This window comes from Echinops telfairi, unplaced genomic scaffold (assembly GCF_000313985.2).
Source record: "Echinops telfairi isolate 266 unplaced genomic scaffold, ASM31398v2 ScPeMD7_8;HRSCAF=38, whole genome shotgun sequence".
Taxonomy (NCBI): domain Eukaryota; kingdom Metazoa; phylum Chordata; class Mammalia; order Afrosoricida; family Tenrecidae; genus Echinops; species Echinops telfairi.
Window position 1 is genome coordinate 10,614,405 of NW_022103905.1, and position 24,253 is coordinate 10,638,657.

Genomic DNA, 24,253 nt, shown 5'->3' on the forward strand with positions numbered 1-24,253 from the left:
AAAAAATGGCAAGTGGGTGGGAGGTGCAGAGGGGCAAGAGGAGAAACATGCTGAAAGAACTTGTCACTGTTAGTCTTTGCATAGGGACTACACCAGGCAAGCGCCCGAGTCACATTAATCTAGTTCATCTTCTTCCTACTCGGGTATCATTGAATTCACAACATAACTCTGCATAAGGATTCTTGGGCTAATTTTGTTTAGTCTATGTATTGCCCTCGCCAATGCTATTAGGCTTACAGACATAGGAGGCAGGGAGTTTAACTGATGACGCTGATTGCTGACTGACAATAGTTTGATATTCCTAAGATCTTGAAATATATTACCCCTTCTTTTTAATAAAAATATTGCATATCAAAGGAAGCTGGCAAAAGATGTAAAACTGTGACTGAATGAATAAATTGTCTGTGAATTATATGCCAATAAAACGGTTAAAAATGTAAAATAACAAATGGCTTTTCTACTGATCAGAGCGTACAAAAAGGAACACAGGAGGTTTGCTAAACTGAGGAATCTCACAAGTTAAAGCTTTACACTTGGTTTCTATGTCACACATGGGGGAGGTCGCCAAGGGATGGAGCAGACTTGGAGGCAATTGGTAATAAATGGAAGACCCAGGATTTGAACCCAAGTCATCCAGCTCTATCATCCACTCCCATAACTTCTATGCTATCTTGTACTGCTTTGTACAGTCAGTCCCTGGCACACAGAAAATGTTCCATAAATATTTATTGAATCAAAGAAATTAATTTCCTCCCTGTATAAAGTATTATGACTATATAAAAAAGCATTTCCTCCACCTAGTTATTTTTAGGCTATCATTCCTCATATTCTCAAGCAAATCGGGTGACTCATGTAGCCATGCAAAGCCAAGATTCATCAACAGTAAAAAATATGTTTAAATACCTTCCAATTCACCAATTTTCTTGGCAAATACTTTCAGTTGTTTTTTCAGTTTCCGGACAGTCTTATCCTGTTTTTCAAGTTGTTCCATTAAATCCTAAAGAATCAAAATGAAAAATGAAATAAAGAGATCAAAATAGGCTTTCTAAAATACACTGGGGAAGAGCCAGCACAAATACAGCAGTTAGTTTTACATAAAAGCTCTTGGTGGAGCCACCACCTGGCAGGCGTGGGAAATGCAGCTACAAGAAAAGCCAGTTAAAATGCACAGCGCAGTCAAATCCTTTACAGCGTGATGGACAGAGAGCTCACGCGGCAGTCTTTTCAAGAAGGCTTTGTATTAATAAAGAAACACAACACTTGTGAAATTTATTGTTACCCCGTGGAATGTTTTCTAGAAAGGGAGCAGACAAAAATAAATTTCGACAGATGCACAATACGTTTTGTGGGACATTTTAAGGACAGCTGGACTTTGGCTGACATACGATGTGTGTCAGTCAGGACAGGCACGGGTCCATGCGGCCCACCCTCTGGGGAAGCTAAAATTATCCCCGTCACTTAAGAAATGTCCAGAACTTTGGGGTACGGTGTACATAGAACCACAGGGCGGAGGGTAAAATACAGTGGCTGACTGAGGACCAAATTGAGAACCAAGTTCTCAGTAGCAGGGGGCAAAACACACCTATTATTATATTGGGGGATATAATTTTGGTTATAGAAAAAAAGTGATTTCAAACGTTTAATATGCAAAAAAGAGGGGCATGCAAAGGGGGAAGGGTGTGTTAAAAAAATACAAACCCCAAACACTTTGTGATTACCAATTGGCTTTCTAAATCATTAGGGGTTCTCCCAAATGACTGGCAACAGGTGCGCGACCACTCATTTGGAAGAAAGCAAGCAGCAGACTCAGGAAAATGCTTAGAAGGGAAATGAACCAGAGTCAGTTGTGGTTGTTATTCCGCTAATGGAGAAACTGGAGACCTCTGGTGGCGTAGTGGGCATAAGGATTGCATTGGGCTGCAGACCACAAGGTCAGCAGTTCAAAACCACCAACTGCGCCATGAGAGACAAAACGAGGCTTTGTACCCTTGTAAAGAATTACAGTTTCAGAAACTCATGGGGGCAGGTCTACCTTGTCCTATAGTGCCTCTGTGAGGCGGAATCGACTCCGTGCAGGGAGTTGAGTGGGAGAACGGAGAACAAAGGCATTTCAAAACATTTCACACCTACTCCTCCATCCTCCAGACCAGACAAGGTAGCACTGGGGACTAGGCCATCCAAAAGGCCCTAACAAGGGTTTGGTGGGGCTTCTTGGCTTTGGCTTCCATCACACTGTAAGTCTGGTGTTAATGACAGACTGACAAGACAATGGACGCAGGACGCTGACAGAGGTGACGCCGCTGGCTGAGAGAGAGCTGTGGGGAGAAACGGGTTTTGTGAGGGGTTGTGGAGAGACCCCTGGGAAGGGGCAGGCAGCCAGTTATCGAGCCTAGAAATAGCAAGACGGACAGCGGAAACACTGGGGGGGTTACATACAATCATCCGTTTGTAAAGTGAAATCCGATAGGCCTGATACTTCTTAGGGTCATCTGCATATAATTCCTCAAAATACTGAAAAAACAGGCACAGCAGGTGTTTGCTTTTCTCTGGGAGGGAAATGCTACTTCTCAGCAACGTCAACTTACAATAGCTTAAAACACAAATAATAAAACTGTACGTACTCAGAAGGCGCCAGCTCATCACCTCCCACTGCCCGTGCAGCCTGCTCATCTAGAAAGTATTATCAGTATTTTGCATGACCATCAAGGGGAGGCGGGGAAGGCAAGCCCTACAGCCAGGACGCCATTGCTCATGGGCCTCCGGCTTCCTCCCCGGGGCCTCCCCCATGGGTCATGACCACAGAGATGCTGTGCTTTGGCTTTGTTTCTTTTCTCTCTCTTTTTTTTTTCTGAAACAGCAGCACGGGTGGGGAAGGCAAATAAAAGGGATGATCCTGGCAGTGTTTGCACGCCTGCTTGAAGGTGGGGAGGCGGCACGAACCGGTGAGGCTTTCTCAGCTCAGCGGGAGCACGGGGCGGCCTGTGAAACCTGCTCAGGGGAGAGCAGTCGTGTTTGTGCTTGTGATGGGGCGCTGTGGGGGCGGGTTAGGTGGGGTGCAGTCTGGGAACCAGACCCCCAGGTCCACTGCGACTTTACAATCCTGCTCTAGTGCTTCCTCAGGAAACACACAGAGTTAGGACTGAGAAACCACAGCGGGTTAGGAAAAGAGCCACCCCTTCAATTATTCATCGACTGGGAGCCCACCTTCCCTGTGCTTCAGTCAGTGCGATGGCAGGAGAAGCGGGTGAGTCAGAAACATTCTCCCTCGGTGCAGGCAAACCCATCAACGAGAATCGAGAGTTTGGAATGTGGAGACTGGTGCATGTTTGTAGTATCATTTTCGTTTAAGTGCCAAGCAAATTAATACTGCGGACTAAGTTGCCAGGGAGCAATAGTTAATCAACCCGGCAAACTCACTCTATAGAGCTAGGGACCGGGCCCACAGGCCACCCTTTGTTTCACGGTTTTACCCTGTGTTTTCAAACCATCATTTATAAGCACAGAATGTATATGCTGATCAATCATTGTTATATTATTCAGTGTAGTAATCGATTCTTAGTCATCAAAGCATTGTTAGTTTAAGCGTCAATATACTCGAGGGTAATAAAACATTTAAAAATTATTCTCTGATTCAGAAGGACAGCCCCAATAAATCAACGAGATTTCAGCCTTTGGAAAGAGTCGAACATCACCCCAAGCCTCCCTCCCCGTCTGCACAAGAGCCTCACATAGAAAGCTGTCCTCAGAGGGGCAGACGACTATGAAAAGAATATTTAGATTCTGCTTCTAATTCGTTCAAGAAATCGCTGGACCAGTGGCACCAGAAAACAATCTGTCATGTAAACCATCAACTAAAGGGGTAACGGAGCGATGACTGTGATTGTTAAGTCAGCAGGGAAATTTCAAACTATTTTACTATAGGCCACTAAAATCATTAAATAAAAAAATAATATAGATGTAAATCATCATCAGTCCTACGCAGCTTTTCCCAAAGCCAAACTGACTGTGGAATATAGATAGAGCTATGTAGAAATGCAGAATTATAACAGCCAATGATTTTTTAATATCATGAATACATCTGGTCAAACTAAGTTTAGATTTGTACAACTTTATCGATGTGTAATAAACGTTACGTGATTAAGGAAGAAAGCTCTGAGGAGATGTTTTCTGTAAAAATGTGAGCGGGTGAGGTGGAAGAAAGAGGGGTAAAAAAACAAAAGCTTGGGCTTCATTTAAGCTTCAGGTTCTGTCATAGAGAATACAAAATGTGGTATGCCTGAATCCTGACGACCCCCCCATCCTGGGAGCTACAGCCAAAGCCCTGGTGGGTTCTAGCACTGGCCACGCTCCTGGACTCAGCTCAACTCCTATTTGTCTGCCGCCCGCCTCGGGCTGCCAGAGATGGTGGGATATTCTCGGAGGCTGCTTGGGGTCTGTCATGGCAACAGCAAGACCACCTCCCAGAATGGCAGACCGTCTGCAGCAGAGGTGGCTGAAGCAGATCACCGGAGTCCTCTCGGACAGTAAGAGCCCAGTGCGTGGCCGGTGGCCACCCTCCAGCTCCGCCACGTTAGGTGTGCGAGAACACCCAGGCGCTCAAGAGCCTCCCGTGAGAAGCAGCATAATCCGCATGCCTCTCTAACTCCCACCAACACATGATGGCTTTCCTGGCTCTGTTCAGAGCAAGGGGGTAACCGTGTGGAGCAGTGAGTCTTTCGCAGCAAGGAAACAGGTGTTTGAAGAAAAGCAAAATCAACCCCAGGGCCCGAGCGTGGGACCCGAGCCACCTCCTCACCAAGTTTTCGTTGGTCAGCCGGGTGATCTCGTGTTGCAGGCTGGCCTCGATGCGGGCCTCCGGGGGCAGCTGCAGGTTCTGGGCCAGCAGTTGTTGCTGTCTGTTGTTCTCCTCCTTCAGGCTCTGGATCTCCCCACGGAGGGCCTCGGCCTCGTTCTCGTGGCTCCTCTTCTGGGACTGGAGCTGGGACTCCAGCAGCCTGCAGAGAAGCCACACGGGTAGGGAGCAGATGGCACGCCCAGTCCCCTGCCTGGCGGGGCGCAAGGCTTGGTGCTCACTAGCCAGGGGAGGGAAAGCAGATTGTCCTTAGCGCCTGGGTATCTCCTGACTCGATGAACATCCAGACACGTAAACAAGGGCTGGAAACGGAAGCCAGCGCTCTCGTGTGCGTCTTTCTGAATTGCGGTCTCTGCTGTCAAGTGCTCAAACGCCCAATAAACCTTTTGCAAACTTTACAGAAATGATGCCTACGCTCAATTAAGAAACAGCCTCTTGGGCACAAAATTATGACAGAGGGCCAGATGGCAACCTCTTCACTATTCTAAGTAATGCAATATGGATTTAAGAATCTCAGAGCTGCTCATTTCAGGGACATAGGGTCCCGTTTTTACTTTCTACTCCTACCTCTGAAGCACAGAGAGGCTGGGGCATGCGTTTTAAATAGACAGATTTACCTGTCTATTTATCTAAACAGCCCTAAAACTTAGGCATACCCACATATACATCTCTTTGCAGCATAAGCTGCCATATCAGTAACAGGATCTTAGCCAGATGTGGCTTTAGACTACAGCCGTCCACAGGACCGACAAAGCAGCTATGACTTCTCCAAGCACGGATAGCCAGGCAGCTGTGAGCACAAGGAAGCCATTGGCAGTGAGCATCCCGGCCTCAATAGCCTCCGTTTAGCACGCACCCTCAGTCTACATGAACCCCCTTCCCCCACACAAAACAAAATCACCATTAGTATTAGCCAGCAGGAAGAAGGAAAAGAGATTCTTATGTTCTCATCCCTTTGATTGCCAACTGCTCGGAGGACCCTGAGGGATGCCATTGCAAGCCAGTTCACAGGAGACAACACACTTTCACAGACTTTGAACTTCCGACACCCCCAGGTTAGTGACAATGGTTTGTGACACTGAAGAAATGAAGCAGAATTAGCAGACGTCCCTGGAACAAAGGGAGTACTTTATAGTTTTTTAAAATGTTAAAAGTCAAGTTGTGTTTTCTGAGTGTTTTAAGACTGAAATGTCACTAGAGCACATGAATGTTGAGAAAGGTGTAGCCTTTTCAACGGGATGCGCTTTCCCATGGAACAGGTTCTCTGTGCTGCCTTTGAATAAATGCGCCCATTCCTCACTTATGGACAGGAACTCGGGGGGTTTCCTGTTGGGCTGCTAATCACAAGGTCAACAGTTTGAAACCATCAGTCACTCCAAGGGAGAAAGAGGAGGCTTTCCACTCCCATCAAGAGCTACAGTCTTGGAAATCCATAGGGGCAGGTCTATTCTGCCTAGAGGGTTACTCTGAGCTGGAATTGACTCGATGGCAGTGAGTTTGGGTCACCTATGAACATGGTTGCACAGGTGTTTAAGAATGGGGGTGGGAGTAGAGTGGCTTGTCTTCCTGGCAATACCCCCCAACCCCGGCCCATTTGGTGCCCTAGGCACATGTCAAGATGCACTTTCCCCACCATACCTTCTTCACCGTCATGACACCTGGAGAGTCTGGGGTGACAATGGTGGTCAGGTGTTGCCATCTCCCCGAGCTTGCACTAGGTGAGCACTAGGTTCATGTTCCTTCATGTCCTTGCCCAGCTGACCTCCTGTGACCTTACATCCTCCCACTGGGACTCTAGGTCCCACATGGAGAGACGGAGGCAATACAGCCAAATGGGAGAATGGTCTCTTCATCTCTTGTGGCTGCGTCACTGCTAGAACCTTTAGCGTATCATTGGGGTGGCCCACTGAGGACGGCCTAGACTCACATGGGGCTGGGGTCACCGCCTGAAAATCTATTCAAAGTTACCATATGCGGTATGTTGGATAATGAGAGTGTCAGTCAGTAAGGGGTGGGTATATTCTGAACCACAGCAGTGGAAGGAATCACACACCTGAATTTCACAGAAATCATATGGAATGCTAAATCATGCCCTTAACATTACTTTCAGGCAATCTGACAATACTATATATCAATGTAGCCACATTGCTGCAGTCAGTATAGCATGTAGATTGATGAATAATCCCCCAAATAAATCACTACCTAAATGATAGGTATTAATCACCCCGTCCTCTGGGTCTTAGTCGTAACGTGTCATTTCCCTTCTAACTCCTGGAGAAAGATAATCCACACACCTTGTGCTGGAGCAGAATTCTAGAAAGTCCCTTCACTCAGAGTGGGCAACCTTTCTATCTATTTCTGCTTTAATGGCATCCTTAGACGTCTTAAAGGAGATGTTTGGCTGAATCTCTGTGTCACTACAAGGGATTTGCCCAGGAAGACAATTAATGTGTTAAGAAACATAGGCGTTAAAGTCAGGAGGCCACTGTTAGTAAGAAAACAACACAGTGAGAACGTTCCGTCTCGGAGGAGACAAATATAACCTGTTGGCTTGCTTTAACCCTTCATAAACCAGCCACAGCTCTCCGTCCTCATTCAACTCCTGGCAATCCAACGCAGGCCATCTTCCATGCAAAGGGAGCAACGATGCAAACCACAAAGGGAGACAGGGGGGTGGTGAGATGATGAGGGTCAAGAGCAACACAGGCACCAAACAGTTTACTGGGGGAACACGATGCTTTACTCATCACGTGACTACACTTACTCATCACGTGACTACATGACAACACCACAAACACAGCTCCTGCTTAATTTGATAAAGCGCTCAGTATCACCACGATCAATGACAGCAAAGCCATCGAGGCTCTAGAACTATTTTTTCCCACAAAATAAGAAAGGACTGGGAAGGTGAGAAGGGAGGTTCTGATGTTAATATTTTAATCCTTCATCTGACTAATCTTATATGAAACTTTGGGGAAACGTCCACGACCTTCCCATTCTGTTTTCCCATGACCTTTGCGGGCCCTCCCGATATGTCATGCATCGTCTTGGAGATTAATCGTGACCGCCACAGAACAGAATCAAACATCGACTGTTCTAGTCCGATGGCAATCTCCGTAAGCCACGTCAAAACAAAGGTTTAAATCTTTTGGACAGGAGCTAGATTGAGCACAATAAGCACCTCGGGGCTTCGCTGTTTCTCTGGTTTCTTCTCAGACGATGGCAGTTGGTGTATGGAGTGAAAAGACAGTGGAATTGTTTCCCACAAACTTTTTTGAAGGCCCCTACTTTGTATGCGTAATGTCACACATGTCTAATATAAAAGCAGTTTCATCCAGTTACACAGCTGGAAGGCCAGCGCTATGTGATTCCAGAGCCCAGGGGCGTGCTCAGCCCACTATCCTTTGGTTATTGTTCTCTTTGGATAAAACCAATTTTAGGGGATGCTCGGGATAAACTGAGCTACTGGTAAAGGTGTGAGGAGGCGTCACTCATCTGGTGACAGTACCCACCCTGTGCTCGCCACCGGCTCTCCAAGACTCCGTGAGAGCCACATGCCTCCTGCAACTTCATTCGTGTAAAAGAATACACGGGTTAAAGCCAGAGGTAAGATGTTCTCAGGAAACCTTAGAGAACCTGTCAGAAACGTGAGCTCCCACACCAGGGTCCCACTATGGAAGCCTAAGTGCCCTTTTAGAGCCGTGTGGCCAAAAAAGGATGTGACCCCGTAACTCCGACTCCCGCTTCACATGGTTCAATTGCGGAAAGTGGCCCTCTGCAGCTGGCCGTACAGACTGTCAGAAATGACCATACTGAATGACGACGTCAAGTGACAGCCCACGATGTCCAACACGACGTCCCCAAACCTGCGAACACGTCTTCCCCTGACGCAAAGGATAGTTCCCTGCTACCTCTCGTGATCGAGCATGCTACCTGACATGATGAGCTAGGTTCTAACTGGGAAGACATTGGAGAAAGACCAGGTGATGCCCAATAAAGCGGTGCCTCCGAGCTGTGATTTACGACGCCAGGGGCAGAGCAAGGACTAAGCCTACACGAACAAAGGGCGGTCCGTCCGACTTACCTGTTTGTTTCTTTCAAACCAATGTACGCTTGTGCTATCTCCCCTTTATCTTTCATCTTCTGCACATCTTCCAAGAGGATCGTGGAATCCGTCATTGTGTTCTGAAGGGGGACATGGCACATTTCCACATTAACATTCAACTCAGAGCACCCGCTTCTTTCCCCCACAGACAGGTTCATAGAGTCCCTAGGGGGAGGGGATGGCTAAACACTGGGCTCCTCAGTGAAAAGGGGTCATTTCAAATCCCCTCGCCCCCCGTGCCCCAGAGGCACCTTGAAGGACAGGCGTAGTGTCCTGCTTTCCAAAGGTCGCAGCCTTGAAATCTCTAAAACCCAGTTCCACTCTGTACACACAGGACTGCCATGAGTCAGCACGGATTCCACAGCCCTGGACAGCGTGGTGTGCCCCGCCACACCTCCGCCGCACCCACGGACCTTAGCCCTGTGTAACCACGGGGGCGATTGGAGCTCAGGCGAGAAAGAAGCGCTGGGATTCCCTCTCCACAAAGAGATTAAGATGCCAGAGGACCGCTGCCCTGTATGTAAAATCCCTGAGTCGCTACGTGTCTCACGGCATGTTAAATACACAAATAGATGAACGAACGACCTGGCTTTGTACAACAGGTACAACATGAAAAAACAACCAGGCAAGGACACCAAACATCTATCGAATGTCATGTTCCAAGAGGTTGTTTCTGCTCCTTATCCACCACTGAGAATGAAACAAACCCCTCCACACAGCATTAGAAGTCTGACACAGAATTCACTTTTCCATGAAAAACTCAGGACAGAGAAGGGGGGATTCAGATGATAAACGATTCATCAAACTTAAATGTTTTCTTCACATCATAGGGGATATTTAAATGGAAAGCATTTCGGTCCTTGTAAATAACTACCACCTGCTACCATTCAACTCACTCCCCCCTTGGTACAGTGTTGCACAGCACATCCGCGTGTGACTGGTCAGAAGTACTCACAAATGTGTATAAAACAACTTTCCACTATTATCTGTACTTTCTTTGTATTTATCCCTTTGGCCTAACCTGATTTCAAACCCTCACTTCCACTCAGCGACTCTGTCTCTTACCCAAGGCAAGCAGGGACCCGAACAATCGCTGCCTGTTAGACTTTTATGAGAATAGCTGACTTCGGAACCCGTGGCCCACTCTACTTGCTTAAATGTCATATAGCTGATCCTTTAGCCAACACCTGCTCCAAGGGCAAGTCTCCTGATGACGTGGACTGGACAGAAGACACTGCACATGCCATCATCCTAGACACAAATCTCAAGAGACGATTTTAATGCTCAATCAGGCTTTAAAAAGAAACATGCTTACTTCTGAATTTCACTGTTTACAGAAACATCCTGAAATATGTGTGTGCGTGCTTGCGTGTGCGTGCGTGTGCGCGTGCGTGTGTCCGCGCTCCTTCCTAACACTGTCCTGGGTGAGTTTATAACTGCAACCACTGTGAAGACCAAATAACACCTAACAAGAACAACTAGTTGAGCTGATGTTATATTGAATTTAAGAAATCTTCTTCGTAAAATCTTGACGCAGCATTTCTTTCATTATCTTTTATCAATATGTATTTCACAGAGGATTAATTTTTTTCTCTTTTCCTGAAAGGCAGAAACTCTATTCCAGAAGGAGCCACACGCAGATTCTCAAGATCCGCACGTAATAACTCTCAGAGACCCAGTTTCTATGTTCAGTAAAGTCACTTGTGTTCATGGATGACTGAGGAAGTGCATGGCCCAGGTTTGACCTTTCCATAAGCTGAGTAACTTAGTCTGAGTCCAAGAGAAAAGTAGGCTTCTTAGGACGCTGCTGTCCAAAGGAAATAGTCCTTTTCTTGTCCCACCAAAGAAGTGGCAGCGGAGGAGGTGGAAAGTGAGCAGGGAGGTATCAGACTCCAACCACCACCATTAGAAAGCCCCGGCTTCCCGGTCAGAGTTTAGCTCCCCCACCTCGGGGTGACTGACCAGAGGTTCTGTAAAGGGTTGTACCACTAGGAAAATCCTAGCCCGTCTACCGCTCCACAGCCGAACCCAGGTGTGGTACAGAAATTCGGCTTTGCAACCTCCTCAGGAGCGGGTCTGCATTCCTGAGGGGGCTCTTAACTCAGGGAAATGGCCATGGCAGCCGGGCTGCCATGACCCTCCTCCACCCCTCGGCCAACAAGCCCACAGCCGCCAGTAAAGCTCTGCTCTTACGTGTCTTCCAAGTTAAGGGGTCCCTCTCCACAGTCTGTGGGAAGCCCACCTTGACTGGTAGAATGAGTCACAGCGCTGCCTGTGCATTAGAAAGCAGGGGGACCCCGCTACAATCCAGACTGGCGCCTCGGACGTCCATTATGTCCCCACTGACTTCCCGAATTAGAAGGAGTCAAATACAACTCATTTGCAAAGGCCCAAATAGACTCTAAGGCCAGAAAACATCAATCACATCTATTCAAGGACCCTATCAACTAAAATTACGATTAAAGAGTAGTATTTACTCAACAACAAAAGGACAAACAACACAATTTTTAAAAGGGCCAAAGAGTTAAACGGACAAAAACAAATGTTTAAAGATATGCCAAAAGCCACTAAGCACATAAAAAGAGGCTCAAAATTACTAGCTATTAGCGAAATGCCAATCAAAACTACAACGAGCTATCACTTCCCACCCACTAGGATAGGTATTCCCAGGAAAGAACAAGTATGATAAGAATGTGGAGAAATTGGAACCCTTGTACAGTATTGGTGGAGACGCAAAATGGTACAGTCATTATGGAAAGCATTTTGGCGGTTCCTTAAAAAGTTAAACATGGGATTACATTATATGACATTATATAACCCAGCCATTCCACTCCTACACATACACCTGAGACCTGAAGCAGGGATTCAAATAGATATGTGTCCACCAATGTTCACCGCAGCATCGTTCACAAAAGCCCAAAGGTGGAAACCATCCAAGTGCCCGTGAACAGCGGAATGGATGAACCAAATGAGGCACACGCACAAAGAGAAACAAAGTCCTGAGACCGGCTATGATGCGGATGAACCTTGAAATGATTATGCTGCGTGAACTAACACAGACCCCAAAGGGCAAGTAGTCTATGAACCCACTTGCAAGTAACATCTAGACGAGGCAGAGGCACAGAGACAAACAGCAATTCTGATTGCCAGTGGCTGGCGGGGAGAAGGGAGCGGGTGGGAGTGATTGCGGAGGGGGTCCCCGAGTCTCTGCCTGGGGGGATGCACAACTTTTGGAAATGGGTAGTGGTGATGGCAACACAATGTGGTGGGCGTAAGGAACGTCACTGGTGGCATACTCAAAAATCGCTAAAATGGCCATTTTGGGTTATACACATTTCACATTTAGCAAGGTTTTTAAAAAGATGAATTTACTTAACGATGTTTACAAGCTAATAGTTACCTTGTCGTCCTGAAAATCACAAGCCAGCCAGCACAAGAAAACAAGGGAAAGAAAACAGTAAACCCTTAGTTCCACCATTTCCACCAAGCCCGCATCATCACAGATAAAACTGCCCCCAAAACCCCATGAGCGGTTTCTCCTAAAATTAGCTCAGTAAATAAATCCAGACTCGTGGAACTGATACGAGGTAGACATTCATCACACATATTTATGTGACGGCAGGTCTAACTTCTTGGGAACAAGTGCTTTGGAGTTATTTTGAGATAGATTTTTCAAAAGGTTGTACAATAGTTTTGCGCACGTGAGAGGATGCCCCTCCTGTTGATGTATATGGACGAAATGCTTGTCCCAGGCCTGTGTGCGTTACTGCAATGCCCCATTTGGAGCTACTTATCCCAGGGGAGCCTCCTGGGATATGAGTCCTGGGGGACACAGAGCAGACTCACTGACTGGAAACTGAGGAAGGGTACACAGCCTGGTGTGTCTGAGAGGTCTGCACCAGTCCTGGGCATTTGTCCTAGGAGAGAACAAGGTTACGGGGATACAGCAGTACAATGGCCTCTGCCATGTGGAGGCTGGGAGCTGGGAGACCAGGGACTCGGACTGGAGGCTAGAGAGTAGCGGTCTTCACGTGGGATATGTGAGTGGCGTAACTGAGAGTGTGTGTGGCCAGAGCTATGTGCTCTCTGAGCGACACTGATTTTATGTCCCTCGATTCATCTCTCTTCCCCTTTCCCTTAGCTTTTGTGGCAATGCCTCGTGAGAATATCAGTGTGCAGAAGGGAACCAGAGGCAAGAATATCAATTGGGAGCCCCAGGAATCAGCTGAGGTGGTCCTGGGGGGAGGAGAGAGCTTTGTGGACGTGCCAAAAGGAGAGCCCTGAACGCTGCTCACTGCAGACGTGAAAGGCCCATGATCTACAAGAGCGTCCATTTCTTTATATAGCTCTACTTGTGACTGAGACTCGTTCTAAGCGTCATGCGTACACTGTGATGTTTCCTGGGGGCATGGCCATCGCAGGTCTGAGTTGCCTTTATCTAAGTCTGAGCATGTGCACCAGGCCCAGCTTCTTAACCAGGTGCAGGAATGCCATTGCTTACGAGGAGCACGCTCAGCCTTCTAACGCATCCACTCTGTGGGCGTTTCAACATGCCAGGCCATGCAGGTGAGATGCTGGGCGGCTTCAGTGCCTGTGTACACATGCGTAGGGGCACAGGCCAGGTTTCCACAGCGATCGCTCTCAATACAGCCTCTGATGGGAAATGACAAAGGTCACTTCCGCATCAGCAGGCGGCTGGGCTTGGTCTTAGATTACCTGAGGACAGGGAAAGGCTTCAAAGGGCCACCTGGGCCCCCCATTGCTTGAGTCTTTTCTGTTACGCCCTTGAACATAGCTCCTCCCTGTTGGGACAGTGCCGGCCCCCCCATTAAACAGAGCCCCTGAAGCTGAAGATGAACAGTGTTCCTCTCCAGGTAACGTCCACTGGCCGTCACGTCTAACTCTTCCATAGCTGAGCAGGCGGCTTTCCACCTGTCACATTTCAGCTCACTTCAAAGCAGCATTTCATTCCTCCCACCACAAGTTAACTTTTCACATGCGATAGCAATCGCGGGGATTCTCGCATTGAATCGTATTTTACTTCAGACTGAAGTTTGTCTAATCGTATTTTACTTTAGACTGACGTCTGTCTCAGTTGTATGACTACTTTTAAAAAGGTTCCTCTCCAAAGCCCTTTGCTCCCGAGAGGCGAACTTTTGAAGAACGTCTGGGATTTCCCTGTGGCTTTGCTCCTGGTCAAAGTTTAAAGCAACAGAGATTCTTCTTTTCTAAAGATAACGGCTCTGCGCTTGGAATCCACAGGCGCTCCCAGGATGCTCCCTTACATGAGTAGGCTTACCTTGGGCTGGATGGCCTCTTTCTGGCTCACCAGCTGTGACCGCAGGATGAGGACCTCTTCCTTTCGGACATCCAGCTCCTCGCTGACCGAGGTCAGCTGCTCCATGAGGACGCGGTAAGCGGGGGCGCCCGGAGCGGTCACCTCGGGAGCGCCCTTCTCGCTCAGGGCCTGGCGTAACTCGTTGAGCTCATTCTTCAGCTTTTTGTTCTCTGACTCGAGTTCTTGGCGCTGTGTGAAGAGACAAAGAGGAGTTCGTTGCCGGCATCCTCAGCGTTACTTTAGGATGCTGAATTTCCTAATTTTCCCTCAGGCTGACAGAAGGATTCTGTTGGCAAAGGCCACCAGAACTGCCCAAGTGACTGGCTTCCTGCGTTCTGCTCAAAAAGCTGCCCTGCCTGTGCGTGAAGGAAGTCTTAGGTCACGTGGCACGGAGTAAGGTGGGTTGCTTCACCAACCCGCATGCCAGCATCACATTGATTCCAGGTCTGCCCTGGGTGTGTTAACAGGCCAGAGAGATGAGCACGTTCCGAAGGGTGAGGCCAGGCCAGTCCTGGGGAGCTCAACTTGGTTTGGAAGTCCATCCAAGGTCAAGTCTGGGGGGTCTAGCTGGCCACAGAGTTCCCTTACCTGGTTCAGAAGAGGCAGATTGTTGAAATCTTAAGCAGTATCCTAGTACTGACTTTGTAAAGCATAATGAAAAGACCACTGATATTTGAGGTTTGGTTTTCTACTTTAAAAAATTGCCATTCCATTCGAATGGATGAAATTCTCAAGTGTTTTAACAACAAATGATTCATTTTACAAGTTCCTTCTCTGTGTGTCCTGCTTTCAGAGTTGCTGAAAGAAGCCTTGGGAGGTGGAAGGGGAAGAGAGGCCACATCTCCCTAACACATCCAGACGGACACAGGTGTCCTTCATTCCTTGCATACTTCCACACACTCACTACAAGCCATCCTCATGCCATGGGGCGCCACACACTGCTCAAAGGCCTGGGAGCCAGGAGAGAATGGGGCTGACCCAAAAACCAAAGTGTCCCAAGAGACTGGTTGAGAAAGAGCGAAGTAGACAGGTCGTTAAAAGCACCACGGTGCCATAGCGGGCACAAGACAGAAGGTCTGTGATGGTGGAAATGAGACACGTCTACAGAGGAAATCTAATACTTTGCTGTTTATTTCTACAGATGCAATCTTGAGTTTGTCACACTGTATCATACATTGCATTATATGCTTTAGATTGTTAGATTGTCATATGTTAAGTATCATCTATTTTATGTCACATGTTATCTTAAAACGATGTAGTATCACACCATATTATACAATGTATATCATGTTATATTAAAATTATTTCAAGTCCTTATTTACTCTAGTATAAGAAGTCCTTCTTTCATGAATGAATCCATTGTACGAGAGAATAAGGAGCCCTGGGGTAGTGGTGGTTATGTGTTAGACTGCTAACCACCAGCCAATCTGTGTGGGGGGGTGGGGGTGGGGTGGGGGATGAAGCTTTCTACTCCCGTAAACAGTCAGTCTCAGAAACCTACAGGGACAGTTCTACCCTGTCCTGGAGGGTCTGTCTCCGCAGTGACTCTGGGTTTTTTTGGCTTATGCTATCTTTAATTCCCTGCTCGCTCTCATCTCCCACCGACTGGTAGTCAGGTTCCTCTCGCTCATTTCTATAACGGAAAACACACGAATGCCTTGACATGATGCCGAGGCTCTGGCACAGTGCTTCCCAGTCTTCAGGGTACGCCAGCACCCCCGGGATCTTGTGGAAGCACAGACTGCTGGGCTCCACACCCAGGTCTCGGCCCCACTAAATGTGGGCCAAGGTCTGCACATTTGCACTTGCAAGTCACCAGACGGTGCTGGTGCTTTGGGCTGGGGACCATGCTCTGAGAACCAGTGGTCTAATATTTAAGGAACCTTGGTGGCCTAGTGGGCTATATGTTGGGCTACTAACCACAAGGTGAGCAGTTTGAACCCACCAGGCCCTCCATGGGAGAAAAAAAGGCTCCTGTAAAGATTTACAGTCCCTAAAACCCAAAGGGATGGTTCTACTCTTATAAGGTCACTGTGAGTCAGCGCGGACTCAATAGCCCTGGGTTGGGTTTTCTGTTTTGTTTTGGTCTAGTACTTGGAAACTCTTGGTCTAGTACTTGGAAACTCTGTGCCTTGCGCTTCATTTTTGACATCTTTCAGAGAATGTCTCCATTTGTCCATTTCTGTGGGAGGTAGGCAGAGGGGGAAGAGCTGGAGAACAGGCTCCCATTGCCATCTCCTTGGCCTATCCCATCAAAGCCACACGGGAGGACTGAGAGGGGCAGAGGGGAGATGGGAGAGGCATTTGTCCATATGAGAGGGCTTCAAAAAGTACACAGAAAAAAATCCATTACCTTTCATTTGCATTTCCCCCATGACTTTTTGAAGCCTTCTCATATGGTAAGGGTAAAGGCCGTCAGCCCAACCGGACAGGGCACACATCGTGCCTTTAGCACTCATTCCTGCTTAGACACCAGGAATGTTCGCAGAGCCTTGACCCAGGGCCCGAAGGTCCCAATTCGACCACTCTGGACTTTGGGCAGGTTCAGCTATTGCTAAGCATGTTGCACACACTACCCACTCATGTGCCAGTTTCTCAATGTGGGCAGGCCGGGTTCTCTGTGGCGCCCAAAACGATGCTTATCAGTTCCAATTAAGTTAGTGAACAAAATCACAAGCAGGCCTTCTGAGCATGTGAACTACTGTTCAGAAAATGCTCTCATCTCTGTGGATGGCTGGGATCCCAGGGAGAGCAGCAGCCTAGATGTGTGGCATGCCAGTGGGATGTTCATTTGGGTTGAGTGGGTGTGTCTTCCAAAAATAGGATCATCTACTTGGTTTATGTGGGCGTTAATACATAACACACACACATCTATTTTAAAAAATAGGGTTAGCTGAAGGTATAATAAATGCTGATTTCAATAAGAGCTTGGACCAGGGGTTTGAATGACCAAATCTTTTTTTTTTAAAAAGCATAGATTAAAGAATTATCATTAGGATAGGCTGTACCCTATGCTGAAGACTGATCTGACTACAGGCATCATACAGTGCACTGCAGGTCTGAAAGTGGGAGGGCCCCACGGGGAAAAGGAGAAATCCCACTAGGATGCTGGACTGTTGGGCTTATTTTAAGATTTAGTCTCTAAACAAGTAATGATAGGAACCAGGATCTCGTGGAACGTTTCCTTAGTCAGGAGACCTGGATTCCAGATCCCCCTCTGTCCAATGTAATTGTTCTCAGTCTCAGTCCACTCACCTTTTAAAAGAGAATGAGAACGTGTATTTCAGAGATATGACAAAACACTGAACAGACTTCGGACTGTAAAATAAATACACGGCCTTATTAGTCAAATGTCTAAGTATCAGGAAAAGAGTCTGACCTCTTCAGAGGAAGGGGCTGATCTAAGAGAACGGTGGGCTTGGACTTAGGGTGGAGGGCAAGTGCTCTCGTTACACAAACGTGCCATGCAGCCTGGAGAGGAAGCAGGAATCAGCACTTGAGCCCAGGAAGTGGTGATCCCAGAGGACAGGGTCCTATTCGTGGCATGAATTATGTTCTAAATCACAATACCAGGAGGCTAGACTTACTGCAGTATTACTGAAAAGATACACAAAAGACGTCTTGGCAGTTCGGGCAGTGCCCAGGAATTCTCAAACACATGCTAAGGCTTTAAAATAACATTGAGTTTCCATAGGCTAGCTTGTGGCTTTTCTAATGTTTAGCTTTGTTTGGTTGTAATCAGGATCCTGAGTGTAACTTTCCAGCCATTGCAGCATATTTGTATAATTGGCAAAGGTGGAAGAAACCAGTAAAACGCTGATATGATGGTTAATCTTAAGGGAAGACTTCAAAAGTTTCTGGAATTTTTTTCATGGTCTTTTTATTTCACTTTTCCACACACTTGATGCAACTCCTTATGTGTCAGCTTATCTAGGCTCTGGGGCCAGCTGTGTGATCAAACACTGGTGGGACACACAGTGAGGGAGTCCTCACCCATGGTCACATCAGCGAGTCTTGAGCAAAGGCTGCACCAAGATGATGTGGGCCGTATCCCATTGGTGGCAGGTCTAAGAACCAACAGGGAGTTCTCCATCGGCCTCCCCAACCCCGAGGGTCCAAGAACTAGATGGTGTGCGGCTATCACTATCAACTGCTCTGAACTGGATCTAGAGTGGGGCGGAAACACATGGAACAAAACTCAAAGTTGGATAGAGACTGGTGAGACTTTCAAGACTATAGCCCTTTGCCATCCTTCAGGTCTGGGCATGAAATCACCCCTGAGGTACAATAATCAACCGCTTTAGGATGAAAGAGGCAGCATTTACTCAAGGACAAAACCCGGAGGGTTAGGAAAGAAGGAGCGATGGGAACAGGAAATAGAGGGAGGAAGTCGGGTGCATGACGGTAAAAGGAGGGGTGCCGTGGATGCATGGCAATAAAATGTGCGTGAACGGACGATTGTAAAACGAGTGTGCTCTGCAAACTTTCACCTGGTTTGCAATGGGGGGGCGGGGGTAGGGTGTTGGTTCCCTTGGGGTATATTCCACCTCCAGACTACAAACGTGGTTTACCAGAACCTTGTGACACAACCTTTCTGTCCTGGGACCCATGGTGTTTGGAACACTCCAAGCTCAAACCCCCAACTCACTGCTGTCGAGTCGGTGCTGACGCACGGTGAACCCCTGTGGGTTTCTGAGCCTAAGGCTTACAGGAGCAGAAAGTTCAGTCTTCCATCAGTGGCAGAGCTGCTCGGGGGTTCTGACTGCCGACCATCACGTAAGCACGGCACCACCCGGCCCCGTGTATGCAGCACACTGCCGAGGTTCGGGGGACACCAGACTGCAGGGGTCCCCGCCTGTTCCTTGACCTACAGGGTTTGGGCTTGCTGGTCCCTCATAACCACGAGAGGCGACTCCATCCATCTCTGTCCCCAGAGCCTATGGCTTTTATTCATCTCCACGGCCTCAGCCGGCAGTTGGCGCGCCTGCGCTGTGCGACTCAAGTGTAACTTGTATCAAATAGAATTTATAAAAGAAGTGATGCCCAAATCAGGCGTAAGGCCTTTGGGTGGAACCTTCAGCCCGACGGCTGTTTTTTGAGGAAGACTGAGGCTCTGGGCAGGTCAAATTGCCAAAGCAAGATAGTCAACATCCTGGGTAGACATTTCTCATTACCTTAAGTGATTCATACTCCAATTCAGCACCTCTAATTTGTGGTCTTTCTTGTTCCTAGGGGAAACAGAACGCAAACACTTTACATTTTCATCATCACATTACTTGCTCTCTAGCAAACACCAAGGAGAGTTTGGCCCTCCCTCCCCATCTGACCCCCACGCTGCTTGGTTAAGTTACTTGGGAGCTGGGTCCCCGGTAACAGGAGCCTGGAGAAGTAGGCAAGCCCCGGGCTCAGCAACAGGTTTGCAGGGGGCTGGGCGGCCTGCGCACCTTGGCCTTGCTGCGGAGCACCTGCTCCTCCCTGTGGTCCAGCTCGTCCTGCATCGCCTGCTTCTCCTGCTCCAACTCTGTGACCCGCTTCTGGAGCTTGAGGAACAAGGCCATGTCCTGAGGCACCTTCTTCTCACTCGGCTCCTAGAGCCCAGAAACCACAGCACGGTTAGAAGACAGGCGTCAGCCAGAAGACAGACGTCAGGGTGAACACGCTGAACAGGCCAGTAGGAAAATCTGTAAACTTCAGCAGAATTACAAATGGCCAAAAATAAAACAGGTGAACGCATGCTCAACCTTGCTAGGAACTGGAGAAATACACAGTAAACAATACTTTCCTCCTACTCGTTGGGTCCATGTAAAAGTCCTGTGGTGGCAGCATTATCTCAGTGAGACTCAAGTACACAAAAACATACACAGAAAAGGGTGTTCTCTGCCATGCTGCTTTATAGCTGTTCTGAAAACAACCCAAGTGTCAGTCAATGGGAGAGCTGCTTAATCAGCGGTTCTCAACCTGTGGGTCACGACCCCTTTGGGGATCCAATGACCCTTTCACAGGGGTCGCCCAATTCATAACAGTAGCAAAATGACAGTTATGAAGTAGCAACGAAAATAATGTTATGGTTGGGGGGGTCACCACCACATGAGGGACTACTGTATTAAAGGGTCACAGCATCAGGAAGGTTGAGAACCACTAGTTTAGGTAAATCACAGTAGAGCCAAAATCCACTTTACAGCCACAGAAAATGAAGATGATCTACGTGCGCACCTGAAAGTGCCCTGGATAAAGTATTAGGTGAAAAGAGAACTTACAGGAGATTATGAGTGTGATGATCTTGTGTTCGTTTAAAAACCAAGTACACGTGACTTCTAAAAGCGCATCGAGGACAAGGCCACCGTGGCTGTCTTGGAAAGCTGGGAGACTTAACGTGTGAGCCTCTGTCAGTTTCCACTTTGCATGTGTCTGTGTTTGAATGGCTTACAATGAGCATGCGTTCCTTTTGTTAAGTAGGACAAGAAACTTTTAACAGTGACCAGCCACCATGCATACATACTGAGATTAGACGGAAAGCTAGAAGTGGGATGACCAGGATGTCTCTATGCATTTTACTGAAATATACCCTAGCACAGTGGTTCTCAACCTTCCTCATGCTGCGACCCTTTCATACATTTCCTCATGTGGTGGTGACCCCCAACCATAAAATTATTTTTGCTGCTACTTCATAACTGTCATTTTGCTACTGTTATGAATCGGGAAATCCCTGTGAAAGGGTTATTCGACCCAGAAAGGGATCACGACCCACAGGTTGAGAGCCGTTGCCCGATCGTAGACATATGTCAGCGAGTTACAACACAGAATTAGAGTGGAACTGCTAGGATAAATAATGGTATAACAGTTAAAGCTTTAATTTTTAAAAAAAGAAAGAACTAAGGATCACTATTGAAGTCCTGTTGTTTCACCTTGTTTCCTTTAGGTTTTAATATTTAATGAGTTAAGAAGAGAAAACTATTGTCTCATTAGATTTAATGGAGAGAATGAAACCCCTTTTTCGTGAGTGAGAAAGGGAGGTGAGAAGAAAGAAGGCGGAGAGAAAAAGAACAAACAACCATTTATCTAACTGGTCAAAGTGTAATTTTTAAATAATTGGCAAACCTTATTTTTGTCATTTAAAAATGTTAAAAGGTGCTTATTTTTATTCTGATTGTAACAGCAAAACAAACTGATATAGACATTTAGGAAACAAAAAAGCCACAATATTTTCTCTGTGCATTTAAAAAACTGAAATAATATTTTCTCGATAATTTATTCTGTCTTTTCAGCTTATCAATGTATTATAATTGGTTGCCAAATTTACAATCCGCTATTTAAAACCATTATTTTAATGGCCATATAAACAGGCGTATCATCGTTTGCTGAGCTATCATCTTACTGATAGGCAGTGAGATTGTTTGTAACTTTTTGCTAATGAAATATTACTGGGATAAATTTTTTGCTACTGAAATACTAAAATTTTGGTTATTGAAATATGACTTTTTGCTCTTGACATGAACACCCAGCACACACATAGCCAAACATCCACGTTTTGAAATCTCTTGATGCCAAAAACCAAGCCCACTGCCAAGGAACCCATTCTGACTCGACGACGTTTCAGGGCTTCTACTCTTTCTCCCTCAGAGCAGCTGGGGGGTTGACATCACCAGCCTTGTGACTGGCAGATCAATGCCCAGCCCCCAGCTCCACCAGGGCTCCTGAAAGAATTGTGACAAACCCCAAAACCAAAGTCACTGCCCTCAAGGCAACTGTGATGGCCTGCAGGAACTGGCCCTGTGGGTTTCTAAGGTGCTCCATCTGGACAGGAGGGTAAGCCTCATCTTTCTCCAGCAGAACAGCTGGTGGGTTCAAACCGTGAACCTTGCAGTCAGCAGCCCAATGAGTAACCCACAATGCTACCCAATTGCTGCTGCGGCTGCTGTTGTTAGGTGCCACTGAGGTGGTTCCAACCCAAACCAACCCGGGCAAAACCGAAAGAAACCACGCCCCGAAGGCAACAACCCCAACCCTGGTCCCAAGCCGGGGGAGCCCATGATGGCAGACACCGTGCCAATTCATCTCACCGAGGAGCTTCCTATTTCCACGGCTCCTCTACCTCACCAAGCATGCTGTCCTTCTCCAGGAATTGGTCTTTCTTGATGGCATGTACTTTCACTATTCAATAGGCCAGTACCACAATTCAACTCCATCGATGCTCCTACGGTCTTTCTGATTCCATGCCCAACTTTTACATGCATCTGAGGCAAGAGAAAGCGCCATGGATCGGGTCAGGTGTATTTCAGTCCTCAAAGCAACCTCCTTGCTTTTCAAAAAGGAGTCAGTCTTGTTTAGCAGACTTGTGCAATACGATGCATCATTTAATCACTTGACTGCTGCTTCCAGGAGCATGGATTATGGATCCAAGAAAAGACAACTTCCTTTTCAACTTCATTTTTCTCTACTTCTCATGTTATCTATTGGTCCAGTCGTGAGGATTTTGGTCTTCTTTGCATTGAGGCGCAATCCACACGGAAGGCTGCAGTCCTTGATCGCATCAGCAAGTGCTTCACGTCCTCCTCACTTTCAGCAAGCACGGTTGTGGCATCTGCACATCTCAGGTTGTTAGTCCACTCCTGACGTCACATTCTTCCTCATCTATCCCAGCTCACCTGATGATTAGCTCACACACAGATTGAGTACGTAAGGTGGGAGAATACAACTGGGACAGTTTAAACCATGATTTTAAACCATGCGGTATTACCTGGTTCTAGTCGCACAATTGCCTCTTTTTTTTTTTTAACTATTACAAAAGTTTACTTAACAAAAAAATGGAACATGAAAAACGCACATCGCCTCATTTTTACTCTGTAGTAAAACAGGTCCTTTGGAGAGCGGGGTGCGTAGAAGCAACTGCTGTAGACAGTTGAACACGGCTATTACTTATCCTCGCTCCAAGCCTTCTAACATGAAGATACTACTGCCTCTTTTCGCCACCATTCCAGTATTGCTCTGTTGTCCACTAGTTGCCGTCTCCACACATACATCTATCACAAGAGTCATAAAGGGATCAAATTCCAGAAGTATCCCTTGCACATGCCCGCCACCATTTAATTTCAATGATTACTTCTTGTCCGTAAATTTTTTCAATTCAGGCGGATGAGCTTTGCTCATTGTGTCTTCTCCGGAGGTTCAGCGTTGCCTTGACACAGAATTCACGGATTCCCTCACACTCCTGCGGTCGGCCGGTGTCTTTGCGGCTGCAAAATTGCCTCTTGATCCATGTACACGTTCTGCATGAGCACAATGAAGTGTTCCGGAATACCCATTCTTCTCAAGGCTATCCATCCTTTGTTATAATCCACACAGTTGTATCCATCCTTTGTTATGATCCACACAGTCGAATGCCTTTGCATAGCCAATGAAACACTAGTAAATATCTTTCCGGTGTTCTCTGCTTTCAGCCAAAATCCACTTGACATCAGCAATGATATCTCGTTTCACATCCTCTTCTGAATCTGGCCCGAACCTCTGGCAGCTCCCCGTCAATGTACGACTGCAAGGGTTGTTGGATAATCTCCAGCAAAATATTCCTTGCATGTGACATTAATGAAATTGTTCTGTAATTCGAGCATTCTGTGGGGTCCCCTTTCTTTGGCATGGGTACAAATGTGGATCTCTTCTAATCAGTTGGACAAGTAGCTGTCTCCCAGATGTCCTGGCATAGATGAACGAGTGCTTCCAGCGCGTCATCAAGCTTGCTGAAATCTCTCAATCGGTATTTGTCAGTTCCTGGAGCCTTGCGTTTAGCTCATGCTTTCAGTGCAGTTTGAACTTCTCCTTCAGCGTCCTTGGTTCTTGCTTCCTGAAATCATGGGATGCCGACTAGTTCTTTTTGATGCAGTGACTATGTGTGTCCTTCCCATCTTCTTTGGATGCTTCCTGCATCATTCAGTATTTTTCCCATACATTTTTCAATGTTGCA

At 47.1% G+C, this 24,253-nt stretch overlaps 1 protein-coding gene and 1 pseudogene across 1 annotated transcript in view; both read right to left on the reverse strand.

Annotated features, from left to right (window-relative positions):
- Positions 1–24,253, reverse strand: part of MYO5A (myosin VA) — a 124,817-nt gene that overhangs the window by 20,546 nt on the left and 80,018 nt on the right. Inside the window, exons 26-32 of the mRNA XM_013006341.2 lie at positions 19,740–19,883; positions 19,470–19,523; positions 14,257–14,484; positions 12,358–12,366; positions 8,937–9,037; positions 4,796–4,994; positions 904–997 (exon numbers count right to left, since the gene is read on the reverse strand). Coding sequence (XP_012861795.2) covers positions 904–997; positions 4,796–4,994; positions 8,937–9,037; positions 12,358–12,366; positions 14,257–14,484; positions 19,470–19,523; positions 19,740–19,883 — 829 coding nt within the window. The remainder of the gene's footprint in view (positions 1–903; positions 998–4,795; positions 4,995–8,936; positions 9,038–12,357; positions 12,367–14,256; positions 14,485–19,469; positions 19,524–19,739; positions 19,884–24,253) is intronic.
- LOC115868195 lies at positions 23,212–23,442 on the reverse strand (annotated as a pseudogene).